This window comes from Mastomys coucha, unplaced genomic scaffold (genome assembly GCF_008632895.1).
Source record: "Mastomys coucha isolate ucsf_1 unplaced genomic scaffold, UCSF_Mcou_1 pScaffold14, whole genome shotgun sequence".
NCBI classification, from domain to species: Eukaryota; Metazoa; Chordata; class Mammalia; order Rodentia; family Muridae; genus Mastomys; species Mastomys coucha.
In genome coordinates this window covers 20,862,570-20,889,545 of record NW_022196896.1, presented here as the reverse complement: position 1 = coordinate 20,889,545, position 26,976 = coordinate 20,862,570, and the positions used below count along the sequence as shown (strand labels likewise).

At 39.3% G+C, this 26,976-nt stretch overlaps 1 protein-coding gene and 1 pseudogene across 5 annotated transcripts; both read right to left on the bottom strand.

Annotated features, from left to right (window-relative positions):
• Nucleotides 1-5,186: 5,186 nt before the first annotated feature.
• Nucleotides 5,187-26,470, bottom strand: Osgin2 (oxidative stress induced growth inhibitor family member 2). 5 transcript variants are annotated; one of them, XM_031366548.1, is made up of 6 exons: nt 26,100-26,470; nt 17,071-17,225; nt 15,016-15,152; nt 13,989-14,180; nt 10,334-10,425; nt 5,187-6,964 (listed from the first exon to the last, which is right to left on the bottom strand). In XM_031366548.1, the coding sequence occupies exons 2-6, from the start codon at nt 17,135-17,137 to the stop codon at nt 5,932-5,934; spliced, it is 1,521 nt and encodes a 506-aa protein (XP_031222408.1). In that variant the 5' UTR covers nt 17,138-17,225; nt 26,100-26,470; the 3' UTR covers nt 5,187-5,931. The 5 variants fall into 5 exon arrangements, with proteins under 5 accessions (XP_031222408.1, XP_031222405.1, XP_031222407.1 ...); XM_031366545.1 differs by having other exon boundaries at nt 26,268-26,470; XM_031366547.1 differs by having other exon boundaries at nt 25,944-26,250.
• Nucleotides 17,957-22,174, bottom strand: LOC116088043 (annotated as a pseudogene).
• Nucleotides 26,471-26,976: the final 506 nt, after the last annotated feature.

Below are 26,976 nucleotides of genomic sequence, written 5' to 3'. Positions count from 1 at the left end.
TTATTTCTTTATCATTATGTATGCAGTTCTCTGTGCATGCATGCGCATACACCAGAAGAGGGCACCAGCTCTTACAGATGGTTATGAGTCACCAGGAAGTTGCTGGGAATTGAACTCAGGACCTCTAAAAGAACAACACCTAGTGCTTTTACCCTCTGACCCATCTCTTCAGCCCTCCATGACTCAAACTCCTGTGCATAACACTTTTCAGGAATTACATGTACCTTGTTCATTTTCACTTTAGATTAGATGATAGGCATATATTTACTTTTCCATTATTCTGTAGCTTCCCTAAACTGATGTGACCCCAGTGCAATGATAACAGTGAGAATATGTCCCCCATCTTAGTACAAGAGATTGAGGTAGTATGCAGCCTTCACACTGACTAGATCATACAAAAAGAAAGATGGACCCTTTTTTGGTGGTTTTACTGAACACAGTGACTCTGTCTTGGCTTCTTAAATGTCCCAAGTATGTCTGTCTATAAAGTAGAGCCAGTAGGTTGTCCTCTACCTAAAAAGGAAAACAGTAACTGGAAATAGATTCTTTTTCAGATATTTTAATATAAAGAAGTAGATCTCAACTCCAGCTGTATATTATATCTTATATTCTAGAAAGTGTAATAAACCTTTTATTATGAACTGAAAGCTTTCTGGTCCATGTGAATTCTGCCTCCCTAGCAATCTTACCTCTTTTAGTTAGAACATACCTAGAAACAAGGTAACTACTTGCTGGGTCTTTATGGGCCACTGTGTGTGTCCTTTACAATTATATTTAAGCTTCTGGATCAGCTACTCTCTACCTTTGACCAGACCTTGGAACATACTGCCTCACTTTATAGAAACAAATCATAAATACGGGTTTTTATTTTATTCTCATCTTTCATTACACTTTCAAATTCTTCACTTGTGAAACAGTAAGCATATGTCTAAAGCACTGCTCTTCCTCAACACAGTAAAGGAATAGGCACTAAAGGTCTATAGTTTCAATTCCAGTGGCTTTGTTAAAATTCCGTGTATGAGCCGGGCGGTGGTGGCACATGCCTTTAATCCCAGCACTTGGGGACAGAGGCAGGAGGATTTCTGAGTTTAAGGCCAGCCTGGTCTACAAAGTAAGTTCCAAGCAAACCCCGTCATGGGGAAAAAAAAACAAACAAACTTCCGTATATGGGCTGGAGAGAGGGCCTAGCAATGTAGAGCACTTACTGTAGTGCTGTGGAGAATCCAAGATTTGCATGTTAGGCAGCCACTCTACCAACTGAACTCCATCGCCAGCCTAAACTTTTAAATTTTGATAAAGTCTCATTTACCTTTTTGATATTTTTCCTATCACACACATACACAAAAATAGTATTTAATTCTAAGACTTGAGGTTATTCCATAGGTTATATTTTAATATTTCCATAAATACTAATAGTGCCTTAGCTTTGAGTATGATGTAATGTATGGGTCGGGTAGGTTTTCCTTATATGAACATCAGACACTGTTTATTGGGAGAAGTCTTTCTATATTATCTTGGCAACTTCATCACATATTAAATTATGATTATGTTTACCGATCCTTTCACCAGACCACTCTTTCTTGAATTACTATACTAGCATGTAAGCTTTAAAAACCAATATTCTTGTTTGAGTACATGCGTGTGTTCACAGGCATGTGGAGCTGATGTTTAATATCCTGGTCCAGCTTATTCACTGAGGTAGGGGTTGTGTCCTATCATAGCTCAGATATGGCTAGCCATCTTGTTTTAGGTCCCACCTCTGCCTTCTGGGAGTTTGAATTTCAGTGCTGTTTGTGATGTAAGTTCTTTAATCACTGAGCCATCTCCCCAGTCCCTGAAGCCCAACTCTTCAGTCCTCCTAGCAAGCCAGGTTCTGTTAGAATTTAAATTGAAATTGTACTAGAAATTAGTTAAGAGAACCGATATCCTTTGATGGGGGGTGGGGGGAGTTCAAGACAAGGTTTGTCTGTGTACCTCTAGCTGTCCTAGAACTGTTTGTAGACCAGGCTTGCTGGCCTGAGTGAGATTCCTGCCTCAGCCTCCCTAATGGTAGGATTAAAGGAGTATGCCACTACACAGGGTATGATAAGAACTGGTATCTTTAAAATATCTAATCTATATATTTTATCAATTAAATTTCCCATTTCTTTTTAACACTTTTGGACTTTCATTGTGAGGCTTTCATGCTTTAAATTGAACCCTAAGTACACTTAGTATTTTAACATTGCAAGTGGCCTTTCAAAAAGTCTATCTTACAATGATTTATTGCTTGTATATGGAATTTTTTGTATAATGAATATGGAACACTGTAAGTAGCTAAAATCACCTTAATATAAATTCTAGGGTTTTTTGGTAGAATTTTTTGGATTTTTACACACACATTTGTGAATTAATTTTGTATCCCAGTTGGTTTGCCTTTTCTCTCACCTTATTGAGCATTAAAAAAACATTGACTATATTGATGACTCAGAGCAGGGTCTTGTTGACTGCATACCCTGTTATGTTCTGTATGCTATGTATAAGGTTTGTTAAGTCTTCAGAAATTCCACAACCACAAGCGTCACTTAGGACCCATTCAATTAAAGGTCAGTATGAACTGTTATGTCTAAAATAGCTTGAGTCACAGCTGACCACCAGGCAGTGATTCCAGTACCTTCCTATGAGTTCATTGTGGGTTTTGTGGGTTTAGCCTTGGAAGGCTAGCCCTGAGAAATGTTCAGGGTTGTAGCTTCAATTCCCAAAGTCTTAGCTATGTCCCTAATCAATCAATCAGTCTTGGGTGTGCATTCAATAAACTATCCCTGTAAGACTGAGACAGGTGTTTGTGTGCTTTGTGGGGCAACTCCTGAACAACAATTCAGACAACGTGTTGTCTGAACATGGCTATTCAGAGTTTCCATTTACATGTAAGCATACTGTAGCTGTCTTCAGACACACCAGAAGAGGGCGTCAGATCTCATTACGGATGCTTGTGAGCCACCATGTGGTTGCTGGGACCAGACTTTCCATTTCTTATGTAAGTATACTGTAGCTGTCTTCAGACACACCAGAAGAGGGCGTCAGATCTCATTACGGATGCTAGTGAGCCGCCATGTGGTTGCTGGGATCAGACTTTGCATTTCTTGTAGCAATTTTGTTAGTTGTTTCTTTCAAGGACGTTATCCCTTCTCTTATGCTTTCATATTAAGTTCTGCATTTCTATGTTATATTGGTATCTCCCTTTCCATTCTCATTCTTAGAGCTTTGTTCATGTCTGTCTGGCTGGGAACATGTCAAGTCTTAACGATTTGAAGGCCATTTCATTTGTGTATTGCTTCAGTGATTTTTACTATTCCCTTTTTACTCAGGGACTAATTTGCTCTAGCCTTCTTTTTCATGTAAATATATCTCATTAGGTTTATGCCCCTTCAATCTGAAGTTTAAATGCAGTTTAGTTTTTTTTTTTTTTTCAATCTGAGTCTATTTCACAACAAGGAGTTACGAGAACCTACTTTTTGAAAATACATTTTTAAGATTCCATCACTTCCTATTAATTACTCCATCATGGCGGTTTGAATGAAATTCTTCCCCACCCCGCCAAGGTCTTGGATATTTGAACACATGGGCCCCAGTCAGAGGCTGTTTGGGAGATTTTAAGAGTCTACATCACTTTAGAGTGAGTTCTCTCTGCTTCCTATTTGTGGATGAAGATGTGCACCCTCAGCTGCTGCGCCAGTGCTCTGCCTGCCTGCCTGCCTGCCCGCTGTCATGTTCCCCACCATGATAGTGATGGAACTCAGCCCTCTAGAACTGTAACCCAAATACATTCTTGCTTCTATAAATTTCCTTTGTCACAATGTTTTCTTAACAGCAATAATAATATAACTAAGACAGTCATACCTTAAAATCTTTTTCACAACACTAATGCTCTCATGTTTATCCATACTAAAGTACTACCTGTGTACGTAATTAGGGGTTCCAAGGAAATTCTCCTGGCTGTAGTGACCTTGTGTATTTATTCTATTGTTTGTTTTTAATCCCCATCAGATACTTTGAGAGTTCTTTCAACAATTTTAAGTATGGTCTTTTCTCACTTGATATAAGGAGGTACTCACATGCTAAAGGTTACTTAGTTCATTAAAAAGAAGTCTAATACTAAAGAGTAAGTGGAATTTTGGCAGGGAATTAATTGACAAGAGTATAGGAGTAATATGACAAGACAGCTAATGCTTGAATAGGATACTCTGTACTGAATACGACAGCCAGTACTGAAGGAGTTGGGCGAAGCTATAGTTTGAGAGGGGTTCATAGACCAGGTTTATTTAAGGACTTACTGAACTTCTATAGCATCTTAATTCTTAAAATGTGCTAAGTTCATCCCCTCCCCAACAATTGCAATGAAGTATAAAACAGTCCCTTAAATAGAAAGGAATGTAAACCAGTCTTATTTTACCCCAGAAATTATATTAATGATACTGTTATTTTCAATTTACAAAGACATTGAAGAAAAGCATCCAGTCTAACCCAGAGCTCAAGGACAGGCAAGGAAGAGACTACTGAAGTATGGTCAGATGTGTATCATTTTTAGAAGGTGTGAAGTTGCTCTGAAAATAGTTAAATTTTAATAAGGAGCTAGAAGTAGACAGCAGTTATAAGACAATAATGGTTATCAAGAGTAATCAGGAATGTGTTAGCTATCAGACACCGTTGTCAGCAGCAGACTAATCTAATCAGTACTGACGGTGAGTCACGAGCACTCAACATCGAGTTAACCGGACACTCAATGGAAGGTCGTCCATTAAGAAACTGGAAACAGAAATTCAGTGAGCACATTCTAGATAAAATTTACCACCCAACCTCATCCCCACCGCAAAGGGAAAAAGAAAATTTGAAAACTCCAATTTCCCAAGAACCCTGAAAGACTTTGTTTAGCAGTAAAACATTTCACAATTTCTGTGAAAATGCAATTAAGACTATTAGAGAAGATAAATCTAATAACCACTGTGGGCTGTGGGATCACTTCCTGTGAATGAACATGGTTACAGATCTCAAAATAATCACTTTGAGAATGGAAAAGGGCACAAACTGATTTTCCACATTAACCTTTAACATTTCTGCCAATACCCAAACAGTGCTCTAATTTCAGAATTTACCGTGCCCCAAATCATGCTTCATTAATAGAAATTAACTCAGTGTTCACACAAGGGTCAGTAGTTCCATCCACAATTTATTGAATTACAAATCAGATTCATTAGCTGTTATGATGGCTAAACAGAATAAATCTCTAAAAAGTATCTTAGTGGGTTCTTGGATGTCAGCATTATTGAAATATTAAATTATGAGAAGTTAAGGATGTCAAGTACCTATCTGTCAAAATCTCAACTTGTAAAAATATTTTTAAAGACCATCATATTTGATAATAAATTAGGTTTATATAACTGATAATTTCAAAATAAATAAAACCTGAGTTGCAAATGCTTCCTCCTATCCTACCCCAGCACACATATTTATAGCCCATTTTCATTTAGACCATACTTCAAACATCAATAAATACATATAACTCTTGGAGATCTTGTGTAAAAGTAGTAAGTCTAAATGCCTAATGAGCTGCAGAGGAAGCTGAGCTGTTGTCCCTTGGTCCATCTTGAGCAGTAAGGTGGCCCAATATGAATTAAGTATGATTTCTGTCTGAATAACTGGCTTTATAAATGCCAACTGAGAAAATACTCTAGTTAAAATGAAAGCATGAAGTATACCAAGTTGGCAGTGTTTCGGTTTGTCTGAGAGTGACACCTCTGACACACTTGAATACAACTTGGGACACCAAGCTTCATTAACTTTCGAAGACTGACAGCTGGAGGCTCTCTCAGTTAATTCAAGCCAATACACTGCAAACCACTGTTTAAAAAAATCTTTTAATGGTTGAGTGTCCATTTAAATTCCTTGTGAACTTTAAGCTACCCCATCTCCCCCTCCTCTTTCAACAAACAAATGCTGCTTTTTCTTCTGTCTTGTAGCCAAACAGCGAGTAACACCCAATGCCCCTCCCTTTAAGAATCGAACAAAATTATCTCCAACCAAAGGGCCCAAAGCAAAAAGATTGGCTTCTTTAACACATTCATAGGTGTATGCATCAACCTCCATAGGGTTACCCTTGCATGTTATTGGCTGGCTTGAGTTACGGCCTAGGTAACATCCTTGTTCCTTCAGAAAAGATAGGTTAGGATGAGAACCTATCAAGATTACAGCTGCAGACAGCTTAAATATTCTCTTCAATCCAGAGACACTTTGAAGAATGCATTTCATGTCTGACTTAAAGGAAAGCACACGGTGCTCAGGAAGACTGGTATAATCAGCTAACGGAGCTGAGTCTGCAGAGTATGACTGACTACACATCATATGATAGACTTTGTGATACTCGGGGTACAACTTTTTGGGAAGCTGTTTGAAAATTAAGCTTGGATCAGTTACTCGTCTGCGAAACACATGGATCACAGGGATATTATTGTTATAGGCACAGAGCACTGCATCAGCTGCAGTAAGGCCGGAACCAACAATCAGCACTGGATCCACTCTGCCACATAGCTTTCCTTTGTCTATAGCAGCTCCAAACTCAGGCATTGAATGAAATACAAAAGGAAGCTCTTCCCCTTCAACTTCCAGATGGGCAGGAGAATCCAACGTTCCGGTTGCAAGAGCTACATTCTCAGCAAAGAGGCAAAAGGGAACATGAGAGCCACCTGCTATTCGCTGATAGCCTCTGATTTCCCAGTTTCTCTTGATAAATTTTGACTTCTGGCTCTGTAAATGCTTTGTTGAAATATCTCTGTCTTGACTACCATTATCACCTTGGTCTCTATAGAGTCTTGATACAGAGGTTATGTAAGTATTCTCTCGGAAATTCTTTTGAAGACCCATAACCTTTACATAGTGCTTGTAGTAGCGAGCTATTTCCTCTGGCATGACACGGTCCCCCTTTAAGTTCCTGTAAGATGAAAAGGAAAAATACCCTATGAGGAGAATATCTGATTACTTTTCTATCTGGCAAGCTTTTATATCTTAGTTTTTTCCACGATTGTATTAGTTAAAAATTATACTCACATTTAATAAAAATTGTTTTTATACTTTCTTATCCTAGTCAGACTTGCAGTCATTAGCAAAGCACATTAACAACAAATGCTAGTAAGGATGTGGGTAGAGAGGAGTTTTGTTGGTAATGAATTCAAACTAGTCTAGTCACATCGCAGATCTGTGTGGAGAGTTCCAAAAACTGAACACCAGATCTTTTATGACATTGTTTTACCATGCATGGGTATTTCCCCAAAGGGTTTCAAGTCAACATATCACAGATATGGGCACATCAACATTTATTATAACACTAGTCACAACAGGCAAGCTATGGTGCCAAACTCAGTGTTTAGCACAGAAAACAAGTAAAGAAAACATAGCATAGAACAACACTGCCCCCCTCCCCCAGTCATGAGTAAAGTCATGAACAGGAAAATGGATATGCCAGAGAGAACCACATTAAGTGAATCTGACCAATCTGAAAAGAACAGATGTTTTCTATCATTTATAGCTGCTGGTTTTTATGTGAACACGTAAGGTCATAAAATCATGTATATATGTATAAATGAGAAGAAACAGAAATAAAACTCTTTAGGGGATCAAAAAGAGCAAGTGAGAAGGGGGCTACTCAATAAACTTTCAATTAATAAATGGATTAAAATGTAGACACTTGAAAATCAAATTTATCTTACAACTGTAATTACTTAAATGACATCATTAACAAATTACTGTTCATGGGGTTGGATAGATGACTCAACAATCAACAGTGCCTCGGTTAAGGCACACATCTTTAATCTTCTGGTTCATTTATAAAGACATATGCTTCTGGTTAGAAAAAACAACTAAAACCTTTCCCTTTTGATATTCATTTTAACAAATCCAAGAATATGCTGAACCATTTCACTTGAATTCAAACAATTTGATGGACTTTGCAACTTTAATTTTCAACCTCTTCATATCTCCATTTTAAAAACTTTAAAGTTGGCCGGGCGGTAGTGGCGCACACCTTTAATCCCAGCACTTGGGAGGCAGAGGCAGGCAGATTTCTGAGTTCGAGGCCAGCCTGGTCTACAGAGTGAGTTCCAAGACAGCCAAGGCTACACAGAGAAATCTTGTCTTGAAAAACGAAAAAAAAAAGGGCTGGAGAGATGGCTTAGCGGTTAAGAGCAATGACTGCTCTTCTGAAGGTCACGAGTTCAAATCCCAGCAACCACATGGTGGTTCACAACCATCTGAAATGAGATCTCATGCCCTCTTCTGGGGTGTCTGAAGACAGCTACAGTGTACTTACATATAATAAACAAACAAACAAACAAACAAACATAGTCTGGCAAAAATAAAATATTAAAAAAAAAGTCTAAAGTTAATGTTTCAAGATTTAACTTTTTGTTCCATTTACTTATCATATATGTATGAGTTTTTCTCCTGGTGTAGCTATGTGTAGCACAAATTATGTCTGGTGCATATGAGCAGAGAAGGGTTTTGAATCCCCTGTTACTAGAGTAATGGATGGTTGTGAGCCACCCACTATGTGTTGGGAACTGAACTTGGGTCATCTGTAAAAGCAGCAAGTACAAGGTGGTGGTAGTACATGCCTTGAATCCTACCACTCAGGAGGCAGAGGCAGGTATATCTGAGTTCAAGGCCAGCCTGGTCTACAGAGTGAGTTCTAGGTCAGCTAGGATGACAGAGAAACTCTGTCTCAACAAAACAAAACAAACAAAACAAAATACATGAAAGATAGAAAAGAGAGCAGAGAAAGAAAGAAAGAAAGAAGAAAAGAAAGAGGAACAGAGGGAAGGAAGGAGGGAGGGAGGAAGGGAGGAAAACAGATAGATAGATAGATAGATAGATAGATAGGTAGGTAGGTAGGTAGGTAGGTAGGTAGGTAGGTAGGTAGGTAGGTAGGTAGATAGATAGATAGATAGATAGATAGATAGATAGATAGATAGATAGATAGATAGATAGATAGATAGGTAGATAGGTAGATAGGTAGATAGGTAGATAGGTAGATAGGTAGATAGGTAGATAGATTTGGGGCTGAAGAGATGCCTTAGCAGTGGAGTATTGACTGCTCTTCCAGAAGACCCTGCACTCACATATGGCAGCTCACAAGTGTCCATAACTCTAATTCCAGGCTGACACCCTCACAAAGACATATATGCAGATAAAACACCAAAGCACATCAAATAAAAATAAATGAAGCACCAAAAGCTTTGAACTCACAGAGATCTACCTGCCTGCCTCTAACTCCTAAATGGCTGGGATTAATTGTGTACACACCACCAGAATGATCTAGATCTAAGATTGATGTTCTTAAATCTTTTAAAGTTAAGGAAAATTTCTATGGATTAAACATGGTTGCTACCTAGCATGATGTCAATGACTCAAACTTAGTATATCTATTCTAACAAAGATTAAGTTCCTGCTTTCACTTATTTCCATTAGTAGTAAAATTAGATTCTCTATATTAGTTATTCAAATCTAGTTTGCACCTGAACCTGAAAACTATAGGGATTTTTACATTTCTCTTTTTGAATTTTATATTTCTTCTTCCCAATTGAATAAGACCTATATTCTTCCAATGAGAAATTACTCAATTAGTCCTACTTAAAGTAAATAACTAAATATTGACCTTCATGTCCATGGTAGCCAACCCATGTTTTAATTTATCATTCTAAATGACAAATCATAGTAAGTGCATTATTACCATTCAAAACAAAATCTTTATCCTTCAAAAATAAATATTGTGTTGGGTGTGGTGATATGCACATTTAATTCTAGCAGATTTAATAATCCTGGCAGAGGCAGGTAGATCTCTGTGAGTTCAAGGCCAGCCTGATCTTCATAGTGAGTTCTTGAACTGCTAAGGCTATGTACAGAGTGTGTCAAAAAAAAAAATTCCAAAACCAAACCAACCAAATAAATAAATAAATAAACCACCTTAGGCATATATAAACCTAGTATACATAGTCACATCCTCATTGAAAAACTGACACAATTGGGAAATAATGCATAGGTAGATGAGAAAGTAACTGATTTAATATGAAATATAAACCCTGTTTAACAAGGTTAATATAAACAGGAAGGTCCTATAAACAGTCCTTTATATACACAGAGCTTTATAGCATCCTAAATAGAAACTAGCTCATAATCACTGCTTCTCTAGAGCTTTATTTAGCAAGTGTATTTCTATTCATATAATACAGGATTCACAGAAACTGAACATTTCTTAACAGTTCCTTTCTTCATACACCGAAGAACTGTAGTATAGTTATATCTTTACCTTCGTTTGCTAGATATCCAATCTTTAAATTTCAGTCCAGGTAGCTCCATCCAATTCCCAAAGCTGATTGTCAACATAGAACCTTCCATATTCTAGTTTAAAACAGTTGAAAAAAAATGCAGTGAAGCAGTATTACCTTTTGGAAGCAAGCCCATCTTATTTATATACAGATTTAGATCATATAAAACATGTTTACAAGAGTCCAAAAGAAGCAGTGGTATATAAACTATGGATTTTGGTTTCAGGCATGAAGAATAACAATCATACAACAGGAAAATGGGTGCAACCAGAGGTAATCCTATTAAGTGAATTACCCCATCTTCACAAATACAAGCATCTTATGTTCTCTCACATGTAGTATATTTCCTCTGAAATTCCATTCTATAAAACCTTCATGTATTTCACCATTTGGAATGACCCATATATTTTTGAGACAAATCACAGGACTAGTTTTGGCCTGTGATCTATATATAATTAAGATATACATGTTAATGAACACATCAGCATTTTTATTACTTAAAGAAAAGAAAATTGTTCACTAATTTCCAAAATTTTGTTTTTTCACTATGATGGTTTTTTTAACAGATTTTTTAAAAATTTGAAAACAGCTTTTCTCTATCAATTATAATTCTGAAATCTGGACTAGGCTAAATACAACATAATCATTTTCTAAAAATAGAAAATAAGCAGTGGTTGCCTGAGAAACAGACTCAGCATTGGGGTTAATGTTACCATCAAAGAAATAAGCCTCTCAAGCTACTTCTGCTTCCCTCTAAACAAAGCAAAACAGCTAAGTGCCAAGGGGCCTGCCCAATCTCATTCAGTGCTGTGGCCAGGGGCCTGCCCAATCTCATTCAGTGCTGTGGCCAGGGGCCTGCCCAATCTCATTCAGTGCTGTGGCCAGGGGCCTGCCCAATCTCATTCAGTGCTGTGGCCAGGGGCCTGGCCAATCTCATTCAGTGCTGTGGCCAGGGGAACTGCCCAATCTCATTCAGTGCTGTGGCCAGGGGAACTGCCCAATCTCATTCAGTGCTGTGGCCAGGGGCCTGCCCAATCTCATTCAGTGCTGTGGCCAGGGGAACTGCCCAATCTCAGCGCTGTAGACAGTGTCTCTGTTCTCACAACTTGCCTTGTTTCTACACGGCCCAGCACTGAGAATGAGCATATTATAATAACTTTCATTCATTCACTGACATAATTTTTGAGACAGGGTCTCATGCATCTCTGAGTAAGAGATGAGTACATTTACTTATGTCATTTTTTAACACGTGGTCATATATGCCACTCTTGACTTGACTGTCACCATATAATATATAAAGCATGCTGTCACTGGGACAGCAGTATTCAGAAAAGGGCAGATGTGACACACGTATTGTCCAAGTGTATGTGAAATGGTACTTCTTCAAAGATGCAAGTGGGTTTGTAGGAGTGTGTCATTAGGAAGGGAAACTATTCCAGGCAAAATAAAAAAACTGATGTGACAGATTAATAACGAACAACATTATCAGTGTCATTCAGGAATTAAAAGAAACTAAACCCTGTGTAAGAAAAGATGTACTCTGCAAGTCTGGGCTACTCCAAGGTTTCACATTTCTAATGGCCAGTCTCCCACATCTTCTTAGACTGCCTCCATACCTTTAGACTCTTCTACTGAATCAGTTTATATTTGCATACCCAAGCCTTACACAATGCTGTGCTTCTGTGACTATGCAAGTTTTATCCTAATGATGTGGTATATGGTGAATAATAGTGTTCTTGAGACACGAACGCTTGCTTTTACACACACGCACACACACGCGCACACACACACACACACACACACACACACACACACGCACGCATATACATCACTTGCTTTTATATGCACACACATACACACAATCTCTGAAGGGATTGGGACTCTATCTGGTTGACAGAATACTTGCTTAGCATACTGAGCTTTGTCCCCAGGGCCTCATAAACTAGGCATAGTGGAACACATCTGAAATTCCAACATTTGGGAGGTAAAGGTAAGAAGAGCAGAAGTTCAAAGTCATATTTGTTACACTTGGAGTTTAAAAATATATCTATCAAGGCTAGCCCAGACTACAGAGGGAATTCCAGGACAGCCAGGACTCAAAAAAAAAAAAAAACTAGTGTGTGTGAGTGTGTGTATGTATATATACTAGGCATAAACAAGTTTTCCCGCTAGGCAGCTCTACAAGCAGATTTTCATATACTGTTAACTGCTGGAAGATTTCATTGCATCTTTAGCAAACAGCAAGGTTGAGTTGCTGAGAAAGAGTAGCAACACAGGGCAAATGGTTACGTGTAGGAAAACCTGCGTGAGTTTGAATGAGAATGGCCCTAGAGGCTCATATACATCCTTAGTCAGCAGTTGTTAACTGTTTGGAAGGACTGGGATGTGTGGCCTTGGAGGAGGTATGTAGCTGAGAGTGGGCTTCAGGTTTTAAAGCTCTTGCTGGGCCACTGTCACTCACTCTCTCTTCCTGCTACCTGTGCATAATAAGGATATAAACCTCAGCTATTTCTCCAGCACTACGCCTCCCTGAATGCCAGCATGCTCCTCACCATGATGATAATGTATGAAAGAGAACTGCCTTGTTCATATGTCCCTTTGCAGCAACAGAACACTAAGACAGTCATTAACTGGGGCTCAAACATGGACTTTACAGGCTCTGTCTTTTGATCAAATTAAACCTTTCATTTACAATATTTTTTTCTTTAAAATCTTAAAAATACATGGAAATATGGCGTGGAGACATGGCTCAGTGGTTCAGAGCACAGGCTCTTCTAGAGGACCAGGGTTTGATTCCCAGCACCTACATGGCAGCTCACAACAATCAGTAATACCAGTTTAGGGCATCTGAAGTCTTCTTCTAATTTCTGTGGGCACCAAGCATTCACATGGTGCATTGACATAAATGCAGACAAAACACTTATACACATAAAATAATATAAATATATCTTTAAATGGAAAAGAAAGAAAATACATGGAAATAAGAGATACTGGTTTTCAAAATACCTTGTGAGATTTTTCTAAGCTTTAAATTATTGAAATTTTATTTACTATGAAAAGTGTTCTTTTTTTTTCTACACAATTGTATAGGTTAGTAGAGATATGCTTATTCAAAGACTACACCATTAATAAAAATCTGCCTATATTAATAAAAATATATTAACTACCTATAGTTAATATATGCTTAACAGAATAACAGAAATAAAATGTTCATGTTGGTGCACACCTTTAGTACCAGCACTTAAGGTGAGGCAGATGGATCTCTGAGATCAAGACCAGACTGATGTACAAAGTGAGTTTCTAGGACAGTCAGAGATACACAGAGAAGCATTGCCTTGAAAAACAAACAAACAAAACAACCCCTTGTTTCCCCCAAAAGTAGAATCAAGTTGGAAGCCAGCATGGTGGCACATGCCTTTAATCTCAGCACCTATGTAAAAGGCAGGTCGACCTCTGAGTTTGAGGCCAGCCTGGTCTATAAAGTGAGATCTAGGACAGCAAGGGCTATGCAGAGAAATCCTGTTTTGAAAAACCAAACCAAACCAAACCAAAACAAAACAAAGATCAAGTTGGTTTTATTAGGGCAATATATAATAAATCCCTCAGTATACACTAAAATGAAAATAATATACTTACATGCCATGCCCCACCAGGCGGGCCCTTACCAAGAACTAAGTGAGGGATATAATGATGTTGTTCCAATTTCCAGTGCAGAATGGACGGGGAATCATACCCAAAGTCAGCATCCGGGTGGAGAAGGGTGTCAAAAAGGACTGCCACTGGATTGGACGATCGCCCCTCAAGACCCTCAGACAAGTATTCTAAGTCCTAAACCAAAGGAAAAAAAATATGTGAGTTTGAAAATAACCAAGACAACTATGTTGATGAAGGACATGCCAACTCAGTAGCTTCTAAGAGTAAGTTAGAAAACATGCATTTTCCTTGAGTTCATTCATACTAGATTGCTCAGCAAAATAAATGTAGGCAATTATTTGTTAGGGTCTAAATGTAGGCAATTACTTGTTAGGGTCTAAAACAAAGATTTATTTTTTAATTAAAACTCCTTATAAGAGTTGAAGATGCCTTTGCATACAAATGTCAACTGGGATGGAAAAGGTAGCACTTTCCAAATGGATTTCGGCATACAGAACATATTAAACCCTCACCAGTAGGGCTGCAAAGATGGCTCAGTCAGGAGCATGCTCTCCTCACATGCATGAGGACTGGAGTATCATCACTAGAATCCATATTTTAAAAGCCAGGCATGGTGGGCCCTGCCTATAATCACAGCAATGCAGAGGTGGAGATGGGAGGACTTCTCCAAACCACTGCCTAGGCAGCCTGGCCTACCTATGAGAAACCGCATTTCAAAATCCATTATGGACAGCTCCCAAGAAATGACACTCAAGGTTAACGTGCAGCCTACACACATGAACACACTCATGTTCTCATGAACATGCACTCAATGCCATATTAAATTTTTTTAAAGCTCCACTAGGAAATTAAAAATTTTTGCTCAAAACTTCAATATAGTTTAAAATGACATCAGAATGTATTTATAATACTTAAGTAAATACAAAATGGATTTACAGCAAAGAAATCCATAAATAAAGCTAATCATTTCAGCATTAAAATGTTTTATAAAACATGTAACAAATAATACCTGATCCACAATGGAGAGATGTCTTGATTCTTCTAGTTTACTGTGTAAGATTGTATTTGGATGTATTGCTTCAGATGATAAATACGGTCTGTAGCCTGACAGCATATACGAAAGGCATATTCCTGAAGGTCCATTTCCTATTTTTTTTAAAAAAAGCAAAGTGATGTAAGTTGGTCCTCTTATTAGCTAGGTTCCCCTTTCTGTTCTTCCTCTGCCAATTAACTAAAACCTGGCCCTTAGACTTGACCTCTGCCTCCTCTCTCAGTCTTTCAGAATCTAATCTACTTAAGGCTTCAACTCTACACTACTGACTTCCAAAAGTCTAGGATGGCCTAATCTTTTCATAAACTACTTCTTTTTTATAACTGATGTGGAATCAAAAACAAATTAGCCAACAGCAGGATAGACAGCTCAGCAAGTAAATGCACTTGCTACCCTTCTTTGCAATCTGTGTAAAATCTCTGGAACTGACACAGTGGAAGGAGAACCAATTTTTGCAAGTTGTCCTCTGACCTCCACACATGTACTGTGGCATACACATACACACACTTATACATTAAATCAATACACAAATAAAATAAATGTATTAAAAAAGAACCTTAAAGATATTTTAAAAACAATTCATATGGTTATATCCACAAATACAAGGAAAACCATTTGACAAAACCCAGCATCCATCCATGATTTAAAAACATGCAGAATTTGAAAGAAGAAAACTTCTTCAACATTACGAAGAACATGTTAAAAATACAACAACAACAAGAACAACAAAACAAGTGACAGTTCTTCTCATGACCACGATGGACAGCCTGAAGGAATGAAATTAAAAAGGGCACAATTTGAGAAAGGAGGAGAAAATCACTGTTCGTCAGTAACATCATTATCTATATAGTAGATATATAGATCTCAGAGCCAGGAGTTACGGCAATACACAAAAGCCAACTACTTTCTTACAGCAGAAGTGAAAAATGTGCAATTTAAAATAAAAACCACACTATCATTTACATTTATGTCAAAGAAATATTCTAGGCTAATTTTAACAAAATGTGTATGAGTTACATAAAAAAGACCAATTCTGACTAAAGAAATAAACTTTAAAAGGCCCTATAGATGGGAAGATACTTCATCTTCATAGACAGGAAGACTCTAAATTATGTCAGTTGTTCTTAACCTGTCTGCAGACTTAATGGAACTCCAATAAACAATTCAAGAAAGGCAATTAGAAAGGCAAAAGTCACCACAATGCAGTCTTCACATAGGTCTTGCCTCATTTCCTCAAGCTTGAGTACTACATGGAAAATCTAAATGGCAGGTAGTTAAATAAATATAATTATTGAAAGTTTTACAAATGTCAATTGTTGAATTTTAGTAACTGTATATCCCATCTGTTGAGGTGATACAAAGGACACAGATGGTTATTATAATTTAGGGAGTTATAAATCTTACTGCATAGCACTATAATGTCAAGTGGCACAAGTTACTTACAATTGTTTACAGGTGCCTAACCAATACGACAGAGCTGTAGGGTTGAAATACAGTAACAATACACACAGAATGGCCTGCACAGAACTCTAATAATACTGGTCATCATTAACAACTATCATCAGTATTCAGTGAAAAGCTATTGCATCCCACATTGACTCTGTAATCATATAAGCCAATCCTTCTCCAAAGACCTGGTAATGGCTATTTTAACATATCTAACAACGTAAAACTTCATTATAATTCTGTCCTTTATTACCTGCCTCCATTCACAGAAGCATCTCCTTTTACTTTTGTCCTTTTAAGATACTTATTAATTACCACAAAGTAGTTACACATATTTGTGAGGCAAAGCATGACATTTTAATGCATATATATAATAATGATTAGATCAAGGTAACATATACATCACTTTAGATACATAACAATCATTTGAGCTGGGAACATTCAAACTGCTACTACTTTGGTAAGTGGAGCCTTTTCGAAAGAATGGAAGAACATATATACATACCTTAGAATTACAAAAGCAGTAAGAGCAGTAACTAACTTTAAGAAAAAAATATAATAACTTACCAATTATTACCACAGGCAAAGTTACTGATGAATCTTCAAGTAAAGATGTTTCTTCAACTAATGGCATCCCTTTAACTTTTGGCCCCAAATTGTCACCAAAATATTGCACTAAAGAATTAAAAATCTCTCCTTCAGTTTCAGTGTCACTATAGTTTCTTTAAAAAAGAAAAAAAAAGTAAAAGTATAGTTAATATAGGTTTTTAAAATCCAATTCATTCTTATATTGAATTTAGGCAATAAAATATCCATGAGTTGCATAGTGCTTTGAATGGTATATCATGTAAACCCACAAGTCTGAGGTAGCCACTTATCTCATATTAATATCTTAGAAGCACATTAACTACTCAGTTAGCTCTTTTCCGGCTAGGGTAGTGTAGTAGCTCAGCTGGGAGAGTACCTGCTCGCATCAGGACCTGAGTTCAGTCACCAGAAACCACACAAAAAGGCTGACCACTATGTCAGTTCCCTTGGGGCTCAAAGGCCAGCCAGTCCAGTCTACTTAGCAAGCTCCAGGTCAGTGAATGATTCCATCTAGAAAATATGGGTGAATAGTTTCTAAGTGCATGCGCACACACACAAATACATGGCTTCTTCTATCAACCAATGACAACTACAGCTGAGATTTTGTAATTCTTTTGAGATGTCTAGGAAGAGCTGGTTTCCTCTCTACTTTTTTTTTTCTTCTCTGCCAGGAGCCAATGTTACACATCTTTAATCCCAGCAGTCAGGAGGCAGAGATAGGTGGATCTCTGAGTTTGAGGCCAGCCTGGTATACGACAGAGTAAATTACAGGATAGCCAGGGCTACACAAAGAAACTATGTTAAAAAAAAAAAAAGCATTTACACAGACCTAGTCACAGATATTTTAAGGACACAGAGGGTACAAACACTAGGCCTTTTGATAAAAGAAATAAGACCTTAATGTTGACTTCAAATCCTTATGTACCAACTGCATCTTTAGAAACTAGTTTCAGTATTCTGGCATTCAGTCAATAACTGTAGCATCCTCTGAACTCAATTAATTCTGTTATTTTTAGATTACTTCAAAACAGAATCCTCAAATTACCTTTGTCTCTCTTGTCAACAATTTCAAAGTCTGTAAGGGTTAATGTAGTACATATTAGCTGTGTTTATTAGGACTTTCTAAATGACAGATGTTGTTTCACAGGACTAAGGTGAAACTGTTATTCCCAGAGGGTTGATAAATGGAACCTTGAGAGGATCCATCCTGCCTTTGATGGCTAATCTCTAGTGTCAATTTGACTTAGTCTGAGGAATTTTCTAGATCATATTATTTGAAGCAGGAAAACATATCATAAATGTGGGCCATACCTTCTACAAGAAGGCCTGATAAAAGAACACGGAAGGAAATTTGCTTTCTAGACTGTCTTCATCTTGCTGGCAAGTTCCTCTACGATCCTCTACTGAAGTATGCCTTCATTGAGCTCAGAACAAGCTTCTTCAGGGTTCCACCATAGACTAAAGACCAGCAGCTTTCCAGGAATCTTCCAGGACTTTAGTCCCAGCCTGGGACTGCTGAGACATCCAGCTTCATGGCCTGAGCAACTATCAGATTCTCCGCTTATCTAGCCTGAAACAGTCTGTGTTGGACTATCTAGACCATGTAAGCCAATCTACTAAATTCCCTTAATAACCATTCCATCAGTTCTGCTCACTACCCCAAGTAGTACAGAGTCATACTAAGTACCAAATACACTACTCAGGATAGTACAACGTTACACTATCTAATACTCTACCACAGGACAGTCCAAAGTTACATTAAGTGTACAATACACTACCACAGAATAGTACAAAGTTGTTAAGAGACACCAACTCTTCCTGGCTCTTCAAACAAGACAAAATCTGCCCTTAATGGCAACCAGTATTATTAGATTTCTATTCGTTTTGTTTTGCTTTGTTTTTAAGACAGGGAATATTTTATTTAAAACCCATCACTGAAATGGACAGCTTGGATCTGTGACAAATTATTCATGTTTAAAGCTTGAGTCAGTAACTGTACGGCCAGACCACAACTTTCTGTGTTGAAACAGAATAAACTTCCTTGTAAAAGTTGTAACTTTGTGAAATTTAAATTTGTATTCAGCTTCTTCCTCACCCTCTCTCTTCAACAGAATCCACACCCATTTCCTCATAATCCTTTTCTAGGACAGCCATGTCCTCATGGGCCTCAGAGAACTCCCCCTTCTCCATGCCCTCACCAACATACTAGTACATGAAGGCATGCCTGGCATACATAAGATTAAACTCGTGATCTAGGAATGCCCAGGCCTCAGCAGTGGCTATGGTGCTGCTAAGTATGCACACAGCTCTCTTGGCCAGATACACTGTGGGAGGCTGGTAACTAATGCCAATCTTAAAGTGAGTGGGGCACCAGTCCACAAACTGGATGGTACACTTGGTCTTAATGGTAACGGCAGCATTGACATCTTTGGGAGCCACATCTCTGCCGCACAGTAGGCAGCAAGCCATATTTACCATGCCAACAGTCACAAATTACTATCTAGTTGGCTGGCTAAAAGCAGACATTGGTCATCTCTGCTTTAAAAAGCTGCTCATAGTAGGCTTTCTAAGCAAAAATGACAGGAGTATGGTGGCTAGAGGGAAGCAGATTCTGGAATTCCGTCAGGTCAACATTCAAGGTCCCATCAAATCTGAGGGAAGCAATTACAGAAGACACAGTCTGACCTATTATCCTATTTAAGTCAGTGAAAGTTGGGTGTTCAATGTTGAGATTTCTATAACAGATGTTACAGATGACCCCATTATCTACCATGAAGGCACAATCAGAGTGCTCCAGGGTGGTGTGAGTGGTGAGAATGGAATTGTAGGGCTCAACCACAGTAGTGGAAACCTTGGGGGTGGGGGGTTTCGTAAATGGAGAACTCCAGCTTCAACTTCTTTCCATAACCAATAGAGAGCCACTTCCATCAGCAGGGGATGAATTCACAGCCTGATCCCCTGCCAAAGCCACAGAATACTGAGAAGCCGTGAAGATCTGTACACTGGTCAGCCAGTTTGAGAGTTCTGTCAAGACAAGGTCAATGATCTCTTTGGCAATGGTTTAGTTGCCAGGGGCATAGTTAGAGGCAGCATCTTCCTTGCCTGTGATGAGCTGAGCTGCTCAGGGTAGAAAAACTGGCAGTAGGTACCAGTGCACAATTCATCAATAGTTATGGGTTCCAGGTCTATGACCACTGCCCAAGGCACATGCCTGCTAGTACCTCTCTCACTGAAGGAGGTCTTGAAAGTCATCTCTTCCCCCACTGATCATGCAACTTGGCATATGGCCATCAAGAGAGATGCCATTTTCTAGGCAGTAGAGCTTCCAGTAGGCATTGCCCATCTGGACACCAGCCTGGCCAACATGGATGGAGATGCACTCACATATGGTTGCTACTCTGAGGCTGCTGAATGAACTGGGGAAACAAGGAAGCAGTATTACTTCTTATTGCGTGGCTTTAGTGGTTCATGTAAGAGAACCTGCTGCTTACAGTTCTCTCATGTAGCCAAAGCATAGAACCTGTTGGCATGGCTATTAAAGGTAGCCCATCCATCCTCACATGCATGCCTGCCCTTAGAGGTGTTTACACTCAACCCACCCCATTCAGGATCATTCCACCTACACCTCTGGAATTGGATGCAGATATATCTGCTGCTTCCCTGTTTCTAACTCTTGGCAATTACACTAAGCCTGAGTGGTTTTCCCCTTGTTGAGATATTGTTTTACAGAGTTTAATGTAACTCAGACTAGTCTCAACCACAGTACGCAGGAGAAGCTGGCCATGAACTACTGATCCACTTGACTGAACTACTCAGGTGCTAGTATTACAAGTGTGGAGTGCTCAGTTCAGCCTAACTTGAACTTTTTATAGCATTACATTCATTTACTCATGCTGGGGGAAAGGGGAGGTTGTGAGTGTGCCCAGGGACTTGTGCAGAGGTCAGAGGATAGCCTGTGGGAGTCTGTTCTCTCTACCCATGTGAATAGCAGGGATCGAACTTAGATCATTACTCTGAGTCATCTCTAACCTGAGTGCTTTATGCTCTGGGCTGTTCATACTTCTCCAGCGAGTGCAAAGGAGAACCCTACTTCTTTTGCAGGCTTCTGGCCAGTTATTTCGGCTATACAAACCCCATTTATATCATCGCGGTTGTAAAGGTCACAATTCTGTCTTGGGATCTGCAGACCTTTCTTTAGTGTTTTCCAGCCATCCTTACCTTAAACATTGATGCTTGCTCCTACAGATAAAACCCAAGATGTATTAAAATGATCATTATGCTAAGGTTTTGGTAATGACAAAGGCTGCATGTTCTTTCTCATAGCTGGATCCCAGCTTTTAATTTTAGTGTGGGCATTTATGCTGGAATACATACAAAGGCCCAGAAACTAGAAACAGACCCATGAGGTAGGAAGATAAACCTTAAAGGGCATGGGGTATGGTAGAATATGTAATAAAAAAGTAGAAAAGTGAATTACCAGAGACAGTAATGTTTCACTGAATAAGGGAACAGGGAGCTGGGAGAGAGGTGGAAACTAAAGATGCATGGAAAAGCTGTAAAGAAGCATAATACTCAGTATGCTAATTTTAAAATAAAATGTAAAAACAGGTGTGTGTAAATCAGAAAACACACTTTAACAGTCAATTTTCTTCTACTATGTGGCATCCCTCTGGTCAGCAAGCTTAGCAACAAACATCCTTACCACCTCCACAGTCTATTTTTTCAGTTTCTTGGTTTTGCGGGGCTCTCATCAGAAACTTAATTCACCAAACAATGATTCCTGGGCTTTCTAGTTCATTCCACTGATTTATGCTCATGTTTACGCTAGTACCAGGTTTTCTTGATTCCTGCTGCTTTGCAGTAAAATTTGAAACTAATAAACGTGAGTTCTTTTTTTTTCTCATTTTTTAAAGATTGTTTTTATTATTTACATTTCAAGTTTTGTCCCCATTCCCTGTTAACTCTCCAAGAGTTCTTTCCTACATACCCCAACACCTTTGCCTCTGATAGTGTACTCCCCCACCCCAAACATTCTAGCCTACCATGCCCACTCACCCATCCAGCTGTCCATCCATTCACAGCAATCCCCTCCCATCCATCCCCTCCCCACCCACCCTCGTCCTCTTCCCCCACATACCCCTTCTCTGATATATCAAGTCTCTCTAATATTAGGTACATCCTTTCCCACTTAGGCCAGACAAGACAGTCCTCTGATACATGTGTGCCTAGAAGGGGAAAACAACCCAGATATCTCTTATGCAAAGGTTGAGTTCAGTAAATGTGGTTCATTTACAGCAGCAATTTACATCCAGTAATCATGGATTAAAAAGAAGGACATCATGAATTTTGCAAGAAAATGAATGGAACTAGAAAATATCATCCTGAGTGAGGTAACCCAGACCCAAAACGACATGAATGGTATGTATACACTGAAAAGTGGATATTAGGCAAAAATACAGAATACCCATGTAACAATCCATAGACATTGAGACATTTAAGCAAGAATGTTAAAGAGGGTTGCTCAAATCCCACACAGAAAGCAAGAGAGGCAGAAGGAGGGAGGGACCTGGGTAGGAAAGGTGAGGGGAGTGCAAAGAGCGGTAAAGATCAGTTATGATGAACAGAGAAGTCAGAGGAGCAGGAGAATGGATGGAAATATGCAGCTGCAGAGTGTGGGGAGAGAGGTGAACCTCTAGAAAGAACCAGAGACCTGGGATGAAAGGCTCCCAGGATTCAATATGGATGACTTTAGCTCAAATGCTAAACAATAGGGAGGTGGAACCTCAAGGGGTCATTCTGAGTAGATAGAAAGTGCTCCCACTGGAGGGATGGCATCCTTAAACTATAAAGGTGAGTTCTATAACTTTGCTTTTTCAACCTTTGTGAGACTACTCTGGGTCTCTTGAATCCCTGTGAATCAATTTATGTAAAAAGGGCAGTTTATCTTTATAATACTGCACTGGCCTATAGATCAGCCACAAGAGTATTATTTTTAAAAGATTCAGGTTTTCAGCCTACGAACATAGAATACTTTTCTATACAGCCATGCTTTCAGGGAAGATGTTTTGAGAAATGCACAGCTATTTCCGTCCCTATGTTAACACTGAGTGTATGATATGCAAACTCTGATAGTTATGTTACTGCAAAAATTGAAATGTATGGAAAGCCACACCTGTATTCAGCCTGTCACTGACTGCAACTTCATCATGTTGCATACTTAGACCCTAATTTCTTCTAAGACTTCCTGCTTTTCAATGTACAGCCCTGTATTTTTTGTTAAATTTCTCTCATTTTTTTAATTAAAATTTTAATTTTTTTTTACACTAAGTGGAACTATTTTGTTAATTTCCCTTTCTGATTATCCATTATTGCTGTACAGAAGTATAATTTACTCTTATACAACCAAACTTATATTCTGAAATATTGCTGCATTTGGTATAGGTCTCAACAAGTTTGAATCAAACATTTCCTAAGACTTGAGGATAAAAAGAACCAAAAGTGCTGGGCTGTGGTGGTGCACACCTTTAATCCCAGCACTTGGGAAGCAGAGGCAGCATGATTTCCAAGTTCAAGGCCAGCCTAGTCTACAGAGTGAGTTCCAGGGCAGCCAGGGCTTACACAGAGAAACCCTATCTTAAAAAAAACAAAAATAAATAAATAAATAAATAAAAATAAAAGTAAAAAATAAAAAAATAAAGAACCAAGAGCTTAGTATCTCTAACTTTTTTACAGGTATATTAGCCTACCTGAATTCCACAGTATGGGCAACTCCTGATTTCTTAGTCATTAGCATAATCTTTTACTATGGCAAATCACAGCAATACCTTTCCCAAACTCTGGTTAAATGGTTTTGCCTAAAGCATTAATGAAATATAAGTGCATTAGTAACTATGCATCACCTAAATTAGGAAGTTGTTATGTTTTTATAGTTATTTGTCCTATTTAGTTCAGGAGTATGAACAGTGTACTTAGGTTTCCAAGTTGATGAATAGTTTATTTAAGACAAACTATTTTGAGGTTTCTTTAGTTTTTACTTTTTTTGTTTGATCAATTTATTCATTGATTTTTGTATTGCTAGGAAAGAAATGCAGGGCCTTGCTAAGGAAGCCCGTGCTTTCCCATCGCATCCTCAACCCTTTGCACAGTTTTAGTAGAGACTTATTTTCAAACTGTTTGTGATAACAACTACATTTCATCATTATACAACTACTATTTCATTATTCAGGGCACCAACAAAATTGTAAAATTTATAAAATTACATTTCAGAACACATAAAGAAGATGGATTTTGCATGGAAAAATGTTAGCACGCTGTCAGACATTAAAGTCAAGACCCTTTGCCATGATTCTGGAAGCCTTGCACACTTTGCTTTTGAAATACTACAGTCCAAAGTTAACAACAAGGTAGTATAGATATAATTTTTGGTAATAAAAAGCTCTACTCAATTACAGCAAGGCCCTTTTAAATAATCAAATACAAATCTGCATCTCAATTTTAAGGGAACTGGAACCACAATTCTAGGTTTTCTTAAATGGATACTCCCACACTAAAAGGCTCTAAGGTACCAAATAAAGTCAGTCTCTCAATTTACTTTCCAGAATAGAAGGTGTGAAGTCTTCTCCCTTGAAACATTCTGTCATGATGCCTATTAATGCAGACGCTGGAGAAACCCCAAAATGTAGTTGTTATCACAAGCGGTTTGAAAATAAGTCTCTACTAAAACTGTGCAAAGGGCCCCATCAGTGGCTGAGGATGCGAAGGGAAAGCACAGGCTTCCTTAGCAAGGCCCTGCATTTCCTTCCCAGCAACCCACAAATCAACGAATAAAACACCATTAGACTAGAAATGTTCCTGAAGGAGCTGGCAATCTTAAAAAAAATTTTTTTTAATTTTTTAAAAATTAAAAAAAAAAAAGAATTAAATCCTGCACCTAACAGAAGTCTCCTAATGATGATACATTTAACTATAATAATGCAGTAAACATGGTTTCTTCTCTCCCAACACTAAGCTGTAGCAAATACTTTTCACTCCCTCCCCTAAATTTCTTTGCATAGATATAAGAGGATGGTATTTAACACATACCCTCAGAGTATGAATTCCAAGCTCTCCCTTTACCGTTCAACGGAACAGCAAAGGTGTCAGATTTTCAGAGGGTTATTTTCTAAAAGAAATGTAGCTTCCCAAGCGACTTCAAATTTTCACTCCACCCTGCTTTTGACAATACTCAAAGTGGATAGTGTGTGAAATACACTACAATCTGTCTAGAACACAGTATCCAGCAGTCTAAGACATAAAAGTTTTTTTAGGATCTAGAATTTAAAGTCTCATTACAAACTCAAGAGGTTGGGCAGACCTAGCTCGTTGCTATCACAGCAGTGTCTGCTTTCTTTGCACCTCACATTCTTTTCCAACCTCTTCTGTGAAGGTTATTAAATACACACAACACTTACCTATCTGAAATAAAATAATCTCTCTGATTTGTATTGATGACTTGTGGCTCGCATTAGTAATGAAAGAAATGTTAGTATTTTTAGAAGTGATATTAATATCCTTCCCACAAGTTAATGGTTCGCCTAAATTCTATGAGCCTCTATTAAACAACTCTTTATCTTTATTCTGTAACATTCATACATGTAAAGCCAGGTTCTGGAGTCCTTACTAAACGTAGCATTTCACCCCACCCAGTTTCTAGTACTTTTGATCTATCAGTATTGGTCAATTGTACTGGATCTAGAGCATACATTCATTCATATTTAAAACTAGTTTCTTTCACCTTAAGAAACTTTCACCATAATTTGAATATTAAACTGCCACTTTCCAAATTTCTCCATCCTAACATGGCTTTAACATACCTTAGTAAGTCACAACACACTGTCACTGCATGACACATTCTTCTCCACTTCCCTACAAGCCAGTAACTTATGTTCCTACATTTTTTTAAAAATCAAAAATTCAAAGGAGGCTCTTCACGGATTTTCAAATTTATCATTTACTTGTAACCGACTCACCGCCGGCCTAGCCACTCTCGCCGTCCTGTGACCTGCGCGGTCCAGGAACAAGAGGGGACAAGAAAAGAGCGGGGTCCCCGGAGATCCGAGCAGCGCCGGCCCAGCGGGCGGCGGCCGAGGAGCACACGCTGCAGAGCCCGCTCCGACCCATCCCGGGTGGAAAGTCACCTGAAATGACCCGCCAGGGAGCAGCGGCAGCACCACACAGGCATGGAGAGCGGCTGCCGTCCTCCGGGAGGGCCTACCACGGGCTCGTCCCGGCGCGCGCTCCGCCTGCACCGCAGCTCACAGGCGCGGGAGTCTGTCTCCGGACCGCGGCTTCCGTTCCTCGCCGCCGGCGGCAAGGCGGCGCAGCGAGTGATGTGCGCCGCGCCGGGGGCGGGACCGGGCGATGCGACGGCGACGCGTGGCTCCGCCCACCAGGTGCGGCGCGAGAACGAGGCCGCCGATTGGCGGAATCGCGGCGAGGGGCGGGCCCACGGGGGGGGGGAGATGCGCACGGCCTCGGTGCTGCGGTCCGGGTCCTCACGAGGCCTACACTCGGATTCTGGGGTTCGCTGCGCGCTGGCTTCCCGCTCCAGGGTCTGCGGAGCCGAAGACAGAGGCTTCTACCACCGGCCTGCGGGAAGTCCGGCCACCAGAACCTACCTGAGCTCACGTGCTCGCACTGCCTTGGCTGCGTCGGGCCTCGGCCCCCGCATCGCGGCCACCCAGAGAATCCCGCAAACCATAAGCGCTTCGACCGCACGCCTGGCGCTTCCCCTGGCCGGGTTCAGCCTCCCTTCTTAAAGAGCGCGACCCCAACGTTCCCAAGAGTGGGCAAGGCCTCAGCCCTGCAGACACGTGTGGGGAAAGGGGTAGGGCCAGATGATGTCTG

Coding starts and splice junctions, on each gene's coding strand:
- Osgin2 (XM_031366545.1), bottom strand. CDS start 26,311: ATGCCTGTGTGGTGCTGCCGCTGCTCCCTGGCGGGTCATTTCAG. Junction 14,181..15,015: donor ATCTCTCCATTGTGGATCAG/GTATTATTTGTT, acceptor CCTTTGGTTTAG/GACTTAGAATACTTGTCTGA. Junction 10,426..13,988: donor CGCCTGGTGGGGCATGGCAT/GTAAGTATATTA, acceptor GTTTTAAACTAG/AATATGGAAGGTTCTATGTT.